Consider the following 16,712-nt stretch of genomic DNA (forward strand, 5'->3'; position numbering starts at 1 on the left):
TCTAAATGGGTAGTACTTCATCAGTTCTTGGTTAACATTCTTCCGTGTTGGCCACCCTTGGTTTACGTGATTGGTTACGGTTTGGCAAATTGTATCTTTTTGTTGCTCCTTCCATATTTCTGCAAGTCTAACGTCAGAAGCTGGTAAGTTTGACATGATTAATTGGATGTGAGCATCGAATTCTTCTTCCAGCTCGCTGTCTCCAGTCTCTGGCAGTGGACCTCTGGACAAAGTATCTGCTATCGTAAGGTCCTTTCCTGGCGTATAGAAAACTTTATAATCATATCTCATCATGCGTATCCGAAGTCGCTGTAAGCGAGGTGATAGATCGTCCAACGATTTACTCTGCATGATAGAGACTAGCGGCTTGTGGTCTGTTTCGATGTCAATAGTTAATCCCAGTATATAGTCTTCAAAGCGTTTACAGGCCCATGCCATGGCCAGTGCCTCTTTTTCAATTTTAGCATATTTTTGCTCGGCAGGGGTGAGAGTTTTGGAAGCATAGGCGACGACTCTGAGTTCTTGATTTTCTTGTTCTTGACTAATTACGGCTCCAATTCCGAAAGAGGATACATCGGCTGATACAATTGTTCTTTTCGACGGGTCGAATATTGCTAGTATTGGTTTGGTCGTAAGTATCCTTTTAACTTTTTCGAACGCTATCTGTTGAGGTTCGGACCATTGCCATTGGTTCTTTGTGCTGAGGAGTGCAGTCAATGGTTGAATCGTTTCTGACAACTTTGGAATGAATTTTGCCAAATAATTCGTCATGCCCAGAAAGCGTCGTAGTTCGGCTACATCTTGAGGTTGAGGTATTTGGTTAATCGCCTCTACTTTCTCGTCATCGGGACTGATTCCTTGTCCGTCGACTGTATGTCCAACGAACTTGACTCTTGGTACGGAAAACTGGCATTTTTCCACGTTCAGTGTTAGTCCTGCTTTCTCAATTGCGTTCAATGCTCTTCTTAGATTGTTGTCATGATCTTCTTGGTCTTTGCCAAAAACTAGTACATCAACTTGAAGATTAATTTTTCCTGATACGCCTTCCAAAGCTGTGCTTATTTGTCTTTGAAAATGTTCCGAGGCAGAACTCAACCCAAACGGTAGGCGATTGAAGTAAAATCGACCGAATGGTGTTATGAACGTAGTTAGAATTGCTGATTCTTAATCCAATGGTATCTGCCAATACCCGGAATTCGCGTCGAGCTTGGAAAATATCTTCGCTCCACTTAGTTGGCCAAGGATATGATCAACTGCTGACATTTGAAATCTCTCTCTACGGATGTAGTTGTTTAGTTGAGTGAAGTCGACACATATTCGAAGTTTTGTCGGTTCTTGAGCTACGTCTGTATTATTGTTTCTTTTCTGCACAATAACCATTGGTGCACACCAGTCCGTTGGCTCTTCAACTTTTGTGATGACACCTTTTTGAACCATACGATCCAGTTCGCGTTTTGTTTCTTCCATTAAGGCGATAGGAACCCTTCTCGGTACTGATAAGGCATATGGTTGTGCATCTGGTTCTAGACGAATTTTGTACGAATTTTTCATCTTTCCGAGACCGTTAAATAACGCTGGAAATTCTTCAATTGGCTTAACGGTTGAGTTGGCCTCTGTTCCGATATCCATTATTTTCTTTATCAGCTTTAGATCTTCACTCGCAGCCAGGCCCAAAAGAGGTATTTGAAGGTCTTGGACTACATAGAGATCTACTTGCGCAGAATTACTTTTACGTCGTAGCTTTGCTTCGATCCGGCCTTTCGTCTTGAGTAATATCTGTCCGGTTCCAAATAATCTTTTATCGGACGGAAGTAGCTCCAAATTGTTCAGTGTGCTCTCGTGCAAACTTAACGGTATTGCGCTGACATCGGCTCCAGTGTCCACTTTGAATTCCACCGGAATGCTGCCAACATTGATTGTTACGAGCCACTTGGTTTCTCGATTGCTTGCTATTGTATGTAGATACTGTGGTGTTTCTTCTACTTCCGCTATCGACCCGAGAAACACGTCTTCCACTGCATGAAGGTTTTTGTTGAGACAGTACTTTGAGTAATGTCCAGTTTTACTACATCCATAGCATTTTGCGTTCTTGGCAGGGCAATTTACTCGTGGATGTTGAACTTGAGCTCCGCAATGCGTGCATCCTTTCATCGGTTTAAGTTTCTTATTTACTCCGTGATACTTTTCGTTTTGGACTTTCTGGTCGATTTTTCTCTTAGCACTGGCTTGATATTACGGCTTGAACTTCGGACGAGATCTGCTTTGAATGCGATCGACGTTCTTCGAATGCACTGTGGCATTTAAATCTTTCTGCTCGCGTTGTCTATCTTCCATGCTTCGTACTTTTTGAATGGCTTGCTCAAGTGTCAACTTGTCGTCATCCTGTAGTCTTTCCGAAAGCGCTTTGTTGCTGATTCCCACTACGATGCGATCTCTGATTAGCTCTTCTTTTAACGCTCCATAATTGCAGTGTTCTGCTAAGGAATAGACTGACGTTATGAATTCGTCTGCTGTCTCTCCTTCCCTCTGATATCTTGTGTTAAACTTTGCACGATCGTAAATAACATTTCTGCGAATGATGAAATGGCTTTCGAACTTTGCTAAAACGGTAGGATACTCCTTTTCTTGCGCACCCGTTAGGCCAAATGAAGTAAAGATATCGTCTGCCTTGTCACCCATTAGGTAAATAAGTGCAGTGACTTGATCTTCCTGGTCCTTTGAACTCAGTCCTGACGCTCTGCGGAAACGTTCGAATCTTCTTTTCCATGTGGGCCATTCACTCGGATCCGTGAAATTGAATGGTTCTGGGGGTATTACTTGAAATTCTGTTGACGTAACGGCGGCAGCGGCCTGCATGTTTAGCTTTTAGTTGGATTGTTTATTCGACACCCCGCGATACGGTTTTAATCACTAGAGTTCGATTGTGGCACTTCGCGACTCGTTATTAGTCACTAAAGTCCTTCGTTTACACACCGCGATTCTTTTTAATCACTAGAGGTTTACGAATTTAATACTGCGCGTAACTTAGCTAAGCCTTGGTCATAACTTTGTTATCTATACCGCGTCAAAATCTCAACTTTCCCGAATTTTTCTCTTCTGACACCATGTCGTGTTCGTTGTTTCTAACTAAACACAATAATTCATAGTCAACGTTACGTTTATTTACAAGATAATAAAGAGTGGTTACATCGAGACGCACTGTCGTTACTGCCTGCTTAACTAGGCTGAGAGGTTACATATATAGAGTTCTCCAGGGGAGTTCTAATCAGTTCACACAACTAGATGAATCATGTTACGTTGGTGCGTTCAGTGCATACTAACACAGGTACAAGGCGTGTGTTTTTCTCAAAAAACAGAGTGTACAGTATGGTTTTCAATTTGGGCAAGTGTATTGCATAGTACATGTACGTTATTTTTATATTTCCTACCATAGACCTGTTGTGGATTTGAACTAAATGAACCCTATAAGAACCAGTAACAAATTATATTTGCAAAAAATTCGACCGATTGTGTCATTCAAGGGGAGGGCTAATCAATCTCAGATTATGGGTTACGTGTAATCATTTAAGCATTGTCAAAGGCTAATCTTTTAAAGATTTAGTGTGTTTTTTATTATTTCTGACAAAGGTACAGCGTGTACAACGATTACTCTTGAGTGACTAGCCCTCGGCCTCATTATAATTAGTTTAACCCAATCAAAATAGTGATCTTTCGGTACTGTTGCCAAGGGCTAAACTTATCGTGCCATTAGTTTTTTGAACGCTTCTATAATCCTAATACCATAAGTTCATAAGATATGTTCCGTAAGTTTGTTACTAGTTACTGAGAGCTTGTGATGAAGTGACTTAGGTGAAACGTCCTAGATTCTCGTAAAGCGACGCCTGGTGAGGCGCTGTCAAAGGCTTGGTACAGACTAAATAGGAAGAGGGACTGCAAACCGAGTGCAGTCAACTCTTGCGTTGTTCTCAAACTGGCTTTCAGTAAGTCTCTAGCATTACAAAGAATAGGTAAGTGTCATACTAATGAACCATATTTTATAAACTTATGCTAATACCTAGATTAAACAGCATATTGTATTCCCTTCTTCCCTTTTTTGTGCCGTACATAAAATTAAAGCCTAAAACCTTAACCCTAATCGTATGCCTGCGGTTTGTTAAATTGTAATATAATTCTTGTCGCTGAGGGGGAATTAACTGGGCGGATAAACATTTTTAATTGGATTATATTGAAATATAAAACATCAAAATAATTTTCGCAATATTACGAAAAATGATCTCCAGTTTGATATAAAGGTTTGGAAAGTTAAAATGCTAAGCCTAACGATAATTTTTTGTAAAAATAAGTAACGCTAACTAATTTATATAAATTTAATGGAAAATGTTCGGTTATATTATTTTATTGATCTAAATCGATTAAAAATGGTTGCCTGACCATTTCAGTCTTCTTTTAAGCTGCAACTTCGTTTAATGATAGCAGAAGAGATTATTGTTTCTGCGGATTTTAATCCGGTTATAATTATTTATTTACTCTGTGTTCATTAAAAACGCAATTAATAATTTAATATATTTAATTTCAGGCTTTTGATTTAATATTTATTCGTCGTTAAATATTAAATAAGTTTCTGGAAATAATTTTCCGCGTCACCGAATTATTATTATTTATGAAACTTAATAAATTATTAAAAAAAATAATAGGGGCTGTTCACAAATTACATATCGTGAAATTAAGTGTTAGTATTTATTCAGGAGGAGGGTTCCGTAACAAATCATGAATCTCATTATAGCATAGTTTTAGATAGGGTCTTCTCAGCATTTCACAGCCCAAATAAATTGCGAGTGCCGTAGGCCTATAGACCAAACCAACAAATCTTTTGAATTTTTATAACAGCTCAGATCTCGACCTCGGGTCTTGAGGTGAAAAAGAGATAACCTGACTGGCTTTATATCGCCGTGCGCAGAAGCCGTTTTACCTCAAGAGTCAGACTGTAAACCAATTAGAAAAATAAGAGATTTATTTTCGTCGCTCAACGACAGATGGTACTGCAGCAAACTTTATTAGTCACGTGATCCTATCCCTTAGATGGAGACTAGACCAAGCCAACTTGTTTATTTATTGGTTGGGTCTATTTCCAAACGATGGAGCGCAACTATTATATCTTGTTATAGTCTCTGTCAATCTAGTACACTTAGAACCAATATTTGGAAACTGTTTTCAAATTTACAAGGGTAAATCACCATTGAAAAATTACGGTATGATAATGATATAATAGGTAACTTACGAAGGTATTTGGTAAATTACCGGTTATTTAAGTACATTACCCTCCTTAGTCTTTCTGACAGCCATATTGGTTGGTTTCAGCGTTCCCCTCGCATTCAACCCACCATGCAGAATGGCCCTTGAAGTATCTCACAAATCTTATGCTAATCCCCGAATCGAAAGCTCCCAATGTAACCAAATTTATAAAAAACGTTGCGTGACATTTAAACACTTAGCTTGAACTTGCCACATTTTTTAGCATATTATTATCTCACTCACTTTATCAAACCCCGATTATTTCTTTTATCCACATTTCGCTGGAAACGTCGATTCATCTCTGACATAACTCTTTCGCGAAGCTGCCCTCTCACGGGATGGGAATATTTGAATTACAAAGCTCTCATTATGCCGCAGAGCATCTTTCCCTCAAACTGTTACTGAGAGTAGATATAAAGTGAGTAGTGCTCCGGTCCGACACTTTACAAAAGTCTCTTTTCGATGTCTTCGGAATCAATTACAACTCCATCAACCTCTGCCCTCCATGGTTTCCTAACACAGTTTTTCAATTGTAATTTGGGATGCAGTCACTTATCATAGACCAACACAGCAGGGGCGAGACTGCCATTGGGGTATTCTCCCTCGCGCCAAGAAGCACCGCCAGATGGAGCCAGAGTTCACTACACGCTGGAGGCTAGCCAACTCGCACTGCCTCTAGCGGATCTTCATGGCGAGATGGAGAATACCAAAATGGCGACCTCGATTGCCCTTGTGTGTTGGTTTCTCTGTACGAAATTTCCGAAATGGTCTATTAAGCCGTAAATAATTCTCGGTAAAAATTTATTTCGCAAGGCATGCTCTATGATCATGGTCATATGAAACGGGAAACTGATTCACAGTCATAACCTAGGAGGACGAATGATATGGAGAAGTGAGTATTTTGGTCCGATGTTGAGAAAATGTCATCGCATTCATCGTTCGTCTTCCCATTTTAGACTACAGAGTCACGTGATACCGTATCTGGGCGTTAGGACAGTCCCACGACCCTCAAGAAAGCGCGACAGTTTCTCTTCTTGCGTTTCCTCTCCTAGTTCCTCCTCCCAGTCAAAACTAGAGATTTAGCACTTGGTAGGGAAACAAAAAGAAGAAGATTGAAGATGACGTTCCCGTAGGCCATCTTTGAAATAATGAAAACAGGAACTGTTGACGAGCATCTATTCTCTATTTTGTGTTTAGTAAAAATCGTTAGCCTATCAACTCTGTAACATACACAGCGATTTGGGGTGTTTAGGTCTAGAAGTCAGGGTACGAAAAAACATGGACTTTATTAAAAAAAACTTAGCAAACTCGGTTTTATTGGTGTTTTTTTTTTATTTTAAACAGCTGCTTGTATTGTCGTAATTGTCATTCAAATGTCACTGATCAATAATAAGAAAAAAACCTAAAATGTTTCACTAAAAACAATAAATTTTATCAGGGATAGATTTAATTTTAGAAGTAGGAATGGAGTACGGTTAGTATTTACTTCAGTCCGGCTCGAAGACCAGTATAGAGCCCCTCCCTCCAACACGTAACAAAAAGTTCAAATTATATTATTGCCTCACTTAAACTACGTTTTGATGACGTTGCTGACGGGGACGGCGAAAAATACGTACGTAATTCCTTTTTACCTCTGTCGCTATGACCCACCTCTTCTTAAATACTCCCCGTCCCGGGGAAGGGGGTCTGGGACTTTGACGCGCGCCCAGTATTACTCTGTTCTCCATTCCTACTTATAAAATTAAATCTATCCCTGATATTATTAAATAATACTTTTGAAGTTTATGGTAGGTAAAACACTTAGGTTTTTCGGGACACGAACCTTGTTTGAAGTCGAAATGTACTACAAATTATACATTATTAAGGATTGATACCATTTCAACCGGTTGGTCAGGCTACTTGGCTTAGTAGCCTCACCTCCTGGTGTAAATGGTATCAAACTTCTGATCCGAAAACTATGTATTGATATCTGAACTACGCGTGTAGCAGACCAGCTGTATAAAAGCCCTAGTTCTTTTCAATTTCGCGGCAAAAATCCAGCAAAGATATCTATATACCGACCAGCATTTCATTACTCCACGTATCTACTCTTGCTGCTGCACAGTAAACTCATAAATCTAAGCATAACTTGACACTACCGTCTCGGAACTATGTAGCCTTCTTTACCATTTCCTTCAGTGTCAAGTAACTTTGTATCTCCGTATAAATTTCTAACGCGTGTGTATTGGTCTATTTTTCTTGCTTAGCTCAATATTACACGACGAAATTTACATTTCTCTTACGAGTGAATGAGACAGATAACAATACAATGGAAATAAGAAGGCTACACAGAATTGGAATATGTGTCAACGAAGTGAAAGTTCGAGTCTTGGTTATTTTGCTTTAAGTTTCGGTTAATATCGATTAAATACATTTATGAGAAACTCTGTTCGGAGCCTCCGAAATGAACTAGGCCCATGCGTGTGGCGAAGCGAGAATATTTTTTTAACTAATTTAGTTCGCCGTGTTTTTCCGCTTGGGGGCGCTTACACGGCCGTAAAATAAAGAAAGTTCAACCCCGTGACCCTGTCGACTGCTTCAGTATTTGGGCCAAGGTCGCGGATTGTAAGTATAGGTTTTTGTTACTCTTACTGAATAATTTTAATTGAAATAATTTATTTTGTTGTCCTCAATACAATCTAACCGAAAGGTTCAATAAAAAGTGAATAGCCCCAAAAACATTTACGTTAATTTTAGGATGAAACTTTTCTCTATCATAAAAATTTTATGACTGACCCCTAAAATATCAACGATAATTTAAGGAAGACCCCGGTCACAACGGCAATATAAGCGCCATCTTGTACACATATATGGTGAAAATATTTTCCTTAAAAACCTGGATTTTTCCCCACATAAAATTTGACATGCATGGGCCTAGTTCATTTCGGAGGCTCCGCTCTGTTTCATCATTCAGACATCGAAATATAGTGTGTTTCACCACAGCCAGTTAAATAATTTGAAATTTAGTTACTTTGACTTGTAATTATTAGAAAGGTTCATGAAAGTAGAAGTATATAATACCTCTTTTCGAGAGAAGTGTAACACCACAATGCGGGGTAATTGTATCATAATTCTTAACAACCAACATTTGGAGCAAGGGTACTAAACCGAATCACGTACACGATAGATAATTCCCTATTAGCGTTTAATTATTTTCCAAGGCGCATGCGCTTGTGCATTAATTTTTGTCCCACGTCAAGACAATCAAGGTTTGTTGGTTAATTGATTGCTGAGGGTTTAGTAAATACCAAATAGTTATAGAATTCACCCTAGCACGGTGCGATAGTTACCCATCTGAAGTTTGGTGAGCAGAAGACCAAAGAAAAAGGGTGTGAATCTAGGGATGAATCATGTTACATAGCTAAAGTATTAAGAGGATACAGAGTGTCAACCTTCTTCTATTATCCCCTTCTGATGAAAGTAATTGTTAAAAGACGAACAACATTGTCCTGAAAACTATTTTACAATCACTTCGAATTCAAAAATAGTTTTCCAACCCATGCCTAACTCTCTTGTTGATGTTGGCATCAAAAACGTGGTAAGAGCCGCTCCTGACCTTTCGATTTTTCATCATGGTGAATTGTATGAAGGATAGATTTAATTTTAGAAGTAGGAATGGAGAACAGAGTAATGTGGGCGCGCGTCAAAGTCCCGGACCCCCATCCCCGGGACGGGAGGGGGGTATGAAAGAAGAGGCGGGTCATAACGACAGAGGTTAAAAGGAATTACGTATTTTTCGCCGTCCCCGTCAGCAACGTCATCAAACCCTAGTTTTTTTTCGTTACGTGTTGGAGGGAGGGGCTCTATACTGGGCTATGAGTCGGACTGAATTAAACACTAACCGTTCTCCATTCCTACTTCTAAAGTTAAATCTATCTCTGATTGTATAATATTAAGTCCGAAGCCACTACTGGAATATCGTATAACCCCCAAATTTAATACGAGAATATAGTATAACCATTTGAATGTACAATGGGTAAACCACGATTGAACATTTCGAATGTCAAATACATAATTTTCCGCATTTTATCCACGAGCCAAGCTTTATTGTTTATTTGTAATCCCTGAGGAAGGCTGTCTAGTTTTTGGCATCTGAAATGCGAACGAAAATTTTCCATTTCAAAAACTGACCTAGTTTAAATAAAGTCTAGCAAAAAATATGAAAATAACGATTTTTCCGCGCACCCCGTTTTCAAACCGACGAATTCGGAACAGAGAACTTTAAAATGAGAGTAATTACGCAGAATTTCTGCTTCCAAATAAGAAAGTTACGAACTGCTTTTTAAAGACGATTATTCTTGGCATAATATCAAATGATTTTTTAAGATTAAATTCCCATAAACCGGAAATAATTAACAAAATCGTATGGAAAGAGAGGAAATATTGAAGTCACGCTTTTTTTCAAATTATACTACTATTCGAAATTCACCACTTTAGAGATACTCTTGCGCCCCTAGTGGAAAATATTGGTAGCTGAAGAATATTAAAAAAGTTAAGCAGGGAAGCGAACTAGTAGGGGCAGGTGCCGCGTGGTCAAGGCTTAGTGAATACGCTTATAATAACAGCGTCACCAATGGCCGTACCGGGTGGGTTTTCTTGTTGCGTTCCGTTTTGTAGAAATCGTTCTCTGAAACCTTCTTGTAAGCATTTATCATTCCATTCTTTCCCCATAAAATCGGAGTTAAGGGTTAAGTGGTTAAACCAAGTTAAAGGAACACTTGATGTGAACATCAAAGTAACAAAGTCTACTAAAGTTTGTTCGGAGCATTTCACTAAGGATCAATATCGACCTTTCATAAACGTGAAAAAACGTTTTTTAAAGGAAGGTTCGTTTCCAACAATATTTTACTGGACACAAAATAATTCAGTAAGTTAATCTATCATTAGTTTTACAGTTTATAACATACTAAAATGCCTTCTTTGACTATAGGATTCAAGTTCTGTCAAGGCCTCGGAAGATCCTGTGACTCCTGTCCCAATGATAAGAGTAAGGGATTTGGAGGTTTTAAATTTAAACAAATATGCTTGCATATCCTGAATTTCTTATGTAAGTACTCTTAATAACAAATTAAAACTACGTATTTATTAACAGTGTGAAGAGGAAAATATTGATGACCCTAACATCACTTCAAGTGGTGATGTTACCGTAAGTTCACTGGTCAACAAACTATTTTAAACGGAGTTTTATACTATGTATTTAATTTAGATGGAAGAAAGTGTGGAAATTTCGAGAGCTATTGATAGCATCAGTTTCGACGATGAAAGCAACAACCTTATCAGCAGCCATTTAAGTTGCTCAACATACGTCGAGGATATTTCATCGAGACAGGTATGTGTTGCCAGAATTTTAAACTATTTAAATAATATTTTTACCAACAAACCTTTTTATAACGTATTTAATTTAGGAATCTCTTTTGGAACCAGTGTTAAACATCACTAGCACCGACTCTTTCAATGTAAGCAACGATACAGATAATAACTCTGGAATTCTAAGCGTAGAAAATGAAAATCCGGGATTTAGTATTGAAAAATATAATCAAACTGTGGAAGACTTGAAACAGGAGATAGCTTCGTTGAAAAATCAAGTAAAACGCAAAGAGAACAAAATTGAAATTCTGACACAAGGAGTGGAGAAATGGAAGAGTAAAGCTCGAAAGTACAAAGGAAGGCTTCTAAATGTTTCTATAATCAAAGATAATCCGGAAAATTGTACTTTCTACACTGGTTTGCCTAATTTCGAAACATTTGGTGGGTTAGTGAAATATGTTGAAGATAACGCTATTGGAATGCAATACTGGCGAGGGAAGAAAACCAAACAGCAGTACGACCTTAAATATAAACCAGGATCAAAAAGAAAGCTTTCCCTTGAAGATGAACTTTTCTTAGTTCTTTTACGTTTGAGAGTTGGGTTACCCGTGAAAGAACTTTCGAGGATTTTTGGCCTGTCAGAAGCTACAATATCAGTGACAATAACAACATGGATCCACTTGTTAAACTTCGAACTAAAGGGTTTGTGCCCATTTCCTACTCAAGCTAAGACCCGCGAGACGACTCCGCCTTCATTTCATTATTTCCCAAACACCCGGATTATTCTTGACTGCACAGAGTTTAGAGTGGAAAGACCTTCATCAATATTAGCGCAAAGGGCTACATTTTCTTCATACAAAAACTATAACACTTTAAAATGTCTGATAGGAATCTCGCCCGCAGGGATGATCACCTTTGTTTCAAAGCTTTACGGTGGGGGCACATCAGACAAGTTTATAGTGCAAGATTGTAAAGTTTTAGAGCTTATGGATCCGGGTGACGATGTTATGGTTGACAAGGGTTTCGAAATACAAGATATTATGCCAGAAGGAGTAGGATTACTCATTCCTCCAAAGTTTTTTGCGAGTAAAAACCCACAAATGTCAGTGGATGAAGTTTTAAAAACTAGAAGTATAGCTAAAGTTAGGGTCCACGTAGAGAGGGCTATAAGACGCATTAAAACCTTCCATATATTTGATGGTCCGATACCACTCTCAATGGCTGACGAGGCTGAAAATATTATCAACGTTTGTTCATTACTAACAAATTTTTTCCCAGCACTTATTAGGGGAACTGATCTATCGCTTATTGAAGATGAATGATGAAAAGCATTTTAAAGGAAACTAAAACACACATTGATTTAGTTTTTTTAAAAAACACATTTGATTTAGTTTTTTTAAAAAACACATTTAGTTTTTTTAAAAAACATTTAGTTGTTTTTAAAAACACTGAACCCCGTTATTTAACCGGTAATTAACTTGAATTATGCCACTCTAAGTATGTTATAAACACGAGTTTTCACATTTTTAATAACTTTAAGATCAAAATTAGAAAGTTTTGATGTAATCACATGACTTTGTTGATTAAAAATGAGATACCAAAAAATATATGTTATCACAGCTTGCTAAACTATCAAAATAAATAATAAATGCTTGTTCAACCACATGATTTTCTTCATTAACAATGAGATACCAAAAAAAATGTTATCACAGCTTGCAAAACTATCAAAATAAATAATAAATGCTTGTTCAATCACATGGCTTTGTTGATTAACAATGAAATACCAAAAAATATGTTACCACAGCTTGCAAAACTATTAAAATTATAAATGCTTGTCTTAGAAACCAATTTATCTCATATCATCAACAAAAAAGACCAAGATAAAACATTTGGAAGGAGCTTTCTTCCCTCAAAGGCCATTGTAAGCATTCGTAGAGGAACTAGTTTTTCATGTTTACTTGAAAATATAGTTTATTTCGCTAACAGCGTCAAAGTTTCCATTCTTGGGGAAAGGTTTAAATTTGTTTTCTCCGTAGAGAGGTCGATTAGATTTAACCCTGCTTAACATGAGTTCAGGTACAAATGCATACAAAAAAAGTAGCATAGCCTTTGAAGCAAGCTTTTGCAAAATTCTTCGTCTTTATTTACTCTAATGCAAACTTGCTGGTCTTTATTCTTTCCAAGAAAGACAAAAAAATCACACCAAAGTCGCTCAGTTACTAACATTTGCCCTTGAATTTGATAATAGTAGTTATGGCTCTTTCTCAGTTGTATAGAGTTATTTTCCTCTTTTAAGTAGAAGGTTTTGTTTTGTATACAAGCAGCAATGGTAGCATTTTTTTTGGAATATGGACATTTGACTTCTAAAAGCCCATGACTTTGGGATATCTGGTCATACACGAGCCTATCTGGAGATGCCGCTAAAAATGAAAAGTCTTTACTAACAAACAAACCGCTATTAGATACGGTAACTGGATTGCCTTCTTGACATTTAAAATTAACATAATTTAATACAGCGGTATCCTCTTGTTCTTTTCCATGACGGATTGCCGGTATATTTTCCAGGGTTTTGCCATACAGTAGGTTCTTAAGGCGCTTGTCAGGTTCTGTCGTGCATTTTGCCATTATGCCATAATTTGAAGACGTAAGTCTCGACCGCCTTTCTTTTATCCAATCTTCACTTGACCCTTGTTCTCTAGTCTTTATTTCAATTCCCCTAATTTCTGCTTCATTTAAAATTGGATAATTTTGTTTAACAAAACTATGAACAGCGTCACGGAATTTCCGCGAATGTAGAGAAAGGGAATCGTCGAATTTTGGATCCAGACTTTTTCTCGGGCTACCACTACTTCGTCCCAAAATGTTTCTGTTTTTTATAGGGCTTAGGATGCGTGAAGGTATTTGGCTAGTTGATTGACATGGCCCTGGATTGTTTGCTGCTTCAATGGCTGACAATACAGAGGTTTGAATAGCTGTAGACGTGGCGGTTTGCAAGGTTGAGGATGATGTGCTTTGGCTAGTTGGTAGCGTGGGTCGTTCAATCGCAAAATTGCAAATTTGCTTGTGTGCCCCTTCAACTGGTAAATCTTCAAAATGCTGAACAAATGCACTTGACGGGTTTTTTTCAGCTAATTCTTTGAAAAGCAGCAATCGTTTCTTTTGGTCAATCACCCGGCAACTTAATTTTCTTGGATCGAAATCCTTTTTAAATAAGTTCTTCGGTTTAATTGTTTTGAAACGCTGACGTTTCACAATGTCTAAGTCATCGATCGATTTCGGATACGATAAACTATTACCACCCGGATTAATCCACTTGCATAACTTCCCTGTGGATGTAACATCATCAGGTAGTTCCAAATCTCTCTGACAACTGAGCAAAAGGTCAAAAACTGCGGCCGAGTGGTGGCACTTTCCCAACTGACTGAAAGGAAAGCCTTAAACTTAGATATATAGATAAATTTGCATGAACACCGAGTTTAACTTACCCACATGGGCATTTGCAATAGCTATATAGCACTGCACCAGTAGACTTCCTGAACCCTAGTATTACGGAATAGTTTCCTTTTTTCATTGAAGGAAAAACATTAGCCCTCACGGCACAAACATCATTGTATTCTTCAAAAGGTTTTGGGTTGTAAAATATTTTCTGAACATAGCCTTCCTCCCTTAAACTGTGTCCCTTCGTTTGCCTTGGTCGATTATATTGGTATAATCGAATAAATTCTTCTTCGGTACTACCAGCAAAATCTTGTAAAGATTTAACCCAGGCTTTATTCTTCTTATAATCCTTTGGTGTATCTAACACATTTCTAAGTGTAGAAATATCGAACATAGTTTTGCTGTTCATCACTTAACAGTTTTACTATCAGAAACTCAAACGTCAAAAGTAACGAAAACGCGTTTCATATATTGCCCCCCTTTAATATATATAATCCGTGCAAGGCTTACACTCAAGAACAGAACTTCAAGCGGCATGGTAAAAAAGCAGACGATGCAAGTGACATAACTTTAAGTTCCCTGTTTCCTCACACGAGCGCGCCACTGTTCTGGTCATGCGCAGTTCTTATCTCTAAAGTGGTGAATTAGATTCATTAGCTTTATATCACCCCGACCCCGGTACCTAACATGTAAAATGTAATCTGGGTTTTTTTGGGGTTAGATTTTGATTAGGTTATTTTTAGCAAATTATTTTTTGTCCTGCGCCAAAAACAATCATCTCATTCGTCTCAAATAAGTGCTGCGCTTCTCCTTTATGAAAACAAGATGGCCCCGGCCAGATTACACTTTTCGCGCCCTCTAGTGACTAGAATTAGTATTACTATATTCATTGACCCCGGAAAATTTTAAATTTTCAGGTTTTTTTCCATTGTTTATAAAATAGCATTCCGATTATGAATAAAACCAATCTAGTAAGAATTTGGTTTACAGTTTAATTAAATAAGTAATTAACTGTAGTGTTCAAGTCTTGGTGGATTAATTAGGCGAGATATACTAATCAGTATCCAAGATTTATTCTACCATATGATTATGGTCATTCGTTACATTGGGTGGCAAGGATGCCGCTTGAGTGCGGATAAAGAAGTGAGGAATGTTCTCTCCTATATCTCATGCTTAGAAAATGGGGGTTACAATCAATCGATATCTGAGGATGGGGCGCCATCTAGGTTGTGTTTGGAATAGGCGGGAATTACGAATATAGCAATACTCTCCCGTGAGATTAAAACCCAGTGACTGTATGAGTCTTAAGATAATGTGAGGGTTTAACAATAAAATTCGAAGATCATTGGCAACTTGTAATATTGCGCTATGCATTTGTAACAGTTTGAATGAGCTTAATGAGGTAGATTGTAATTCAGATTTAACTTCGTTTAACTCACTATTTTATACTGTCCTTTATGAGGTTATTGTTATTGTGGTGAAAAGTTTGAATAAAGTCATTATTTAGACTGTCCTTTATGAGGTTATTGTTATTATGATGAAAAGTTTGTTTAAACTTATTATTTATACTGTCCTTCATGAGGTTATTGTTATTATGGTGAAAACTTGGTTTAGCTGCTGTCTCATAGGTTGAGCCTTTCAGGCGCTCGTCTGTTTCGGAGTGGGCGGCGGCGAATTGGTGTCGCGGATGTGGTGGTGGTCCTTGGGACCAGTGACCCTCGCATTAATTATTATTTTACCGGTCCCACTATAAATTAAATTCCTAAAATGGTGAGAATAAAAAGCACGTAAATACACAAAAGTAAAGAAGCTGAAAATTCTAATTGAATTTGAATTTTTTACTGTAGGAAAAAGTAGCATATAACAATCCATAACAGTTAACTTTTATTTCTTATCACAATTTTTCAACTAGTTGCCACTAAATATCAATCAACATGTCTAATGATATTTGAAGTTCTTAATCCTTTTCTGAACTATCCTTATTCCTTATTGCATTTTACATAAATTCGGTGGCAATATCTTCTCTCGCTATCAGTAAGCCAGATCAAAATCTTGTAATGTGACCATACACTACTGAGAAATACGACTACTGACAACTAGTACTGGCTATGGTCTAGACTGTTGACTACAAGAGACTCATTCTAGAGTATAGACGCTAGACAAGATAAATAGATAATAGAATACAAAACTTTTGTAGGGAAGTTGTAGCCAAGGAGTACTAACTACCTAGGAGTAGAATTGGTAGAAAAATGTGTTGAGCTAGAAAAATTCTAATAAGGAACCCCGAATTTATAAACTGGTCCCACCGTCTATTTTTTCCAAAAACCATAATTAATAAAGTGCTCCCTGATACCACTGACCCCAACTTTTGGAATAAATAAACTGGTCCGAGAAATTAATAAACTGGTTTGGAACTTGTAAACCTGTCTTATTTCCTACCCTGTAGTGACGAGCCCATGTAAACAATAAAGATGGCCGCGAGCTACACGGACGCTCAGGAGGTTTAAGCCTCGGTCTTTAGTGTATCGGGGAGACGGGGAGTCGGGGACTCAGGGTCCGAGTAACGGGAGTTTCTGAAGCGTTTGCAAATCTTATTTAAATTTATATTTTTATTATTATGTAACCGATTTATATTA

At 37.7% G+C, this 16,712-nt stretch overlaps 2 protein-coding genes across 2 annotated transcripts; both read left to right on the forward strand.

Annotated features, from left to right (window-relative positions):
• The first annotated feature begins 8,380 nt into the window (after positions 1-8,380).
• Positions 8,381-10,938, forward strand: LOC149661025 (uncharacterized). Its single transcript, XM_089843658.1, has 5 exons — positions 8,381-8,430; positions 9,949-10,198; positions 10,262-10,318; positions 10,424-10,477; positions 10,538-10,938. Exons 1-5 carry the CDS (start codon positions 8,381-8,383, stop codon positions 10,769-10,771), a joined length of 645 nt encoding a protein of 214 aa, XP_089699784.1. The 3' UTR covers positions 10,772-10,938.
• On the forward strand, positions 10,834-11,960 carry LOC149661026 (uncharacterized). The gene is made up of 2 exons (XM_089843659.1): positions 10,834-10,851; positions 10,893-11,960. Exons 1-2 carry the CDS (start codon positions 10,834-10,836, stop codon positions 11,958-11,960), a joined length of 1,086 nt encoding a protein of 361 aa, XP_089699785.1.
• The last annotated feature ends 4,752 nt before the right edge of the window (positions 11,961-16,712 follow it).

This window comes from Phalangium opilio, unplaced genomic scaffold, assembly GCF_054372755.1.
Source record: "Phalangium opilio isolate 3A_F unplaced genomic scaffold, DU_Popi_V2 ptg000070l_1, whole genome shotgun sequence".
NCBI classification, from domain to species: Eukaryota; Metazoa; Arthropoda; class Arachnida; order Opiliones; family Phalangiidae; genus Phalangium; species Phalangium opilio.

What these genes read in the sequence shown, in the direction of transcription:
- LOC149661025 (XM_089843658.1), top strand. Translation starts at nt 8,381, where the DNA reads ATGCGGGGTAATTGTATCATAATTCTTAACAACCAACATTTGGAGCAA. An exon ending in ACTGGACACAAAATAATTCA is followed by an intron (nt 10,199 to 10,261) that starts GTAAGTTAATCT and finishes CTTTGACTATAG; the next exon opens with GATTCAAGTTCTGTCAAGGC. An exon ending in CTCCTGTCCCAATGATAAGA is followed by an intron (nt 10,319 to 10,423) that starts GTAAGGGATTTG and finishes ATTTATTAACAG; the next exon opens with TGTGAAGAGGAAAATATTGA.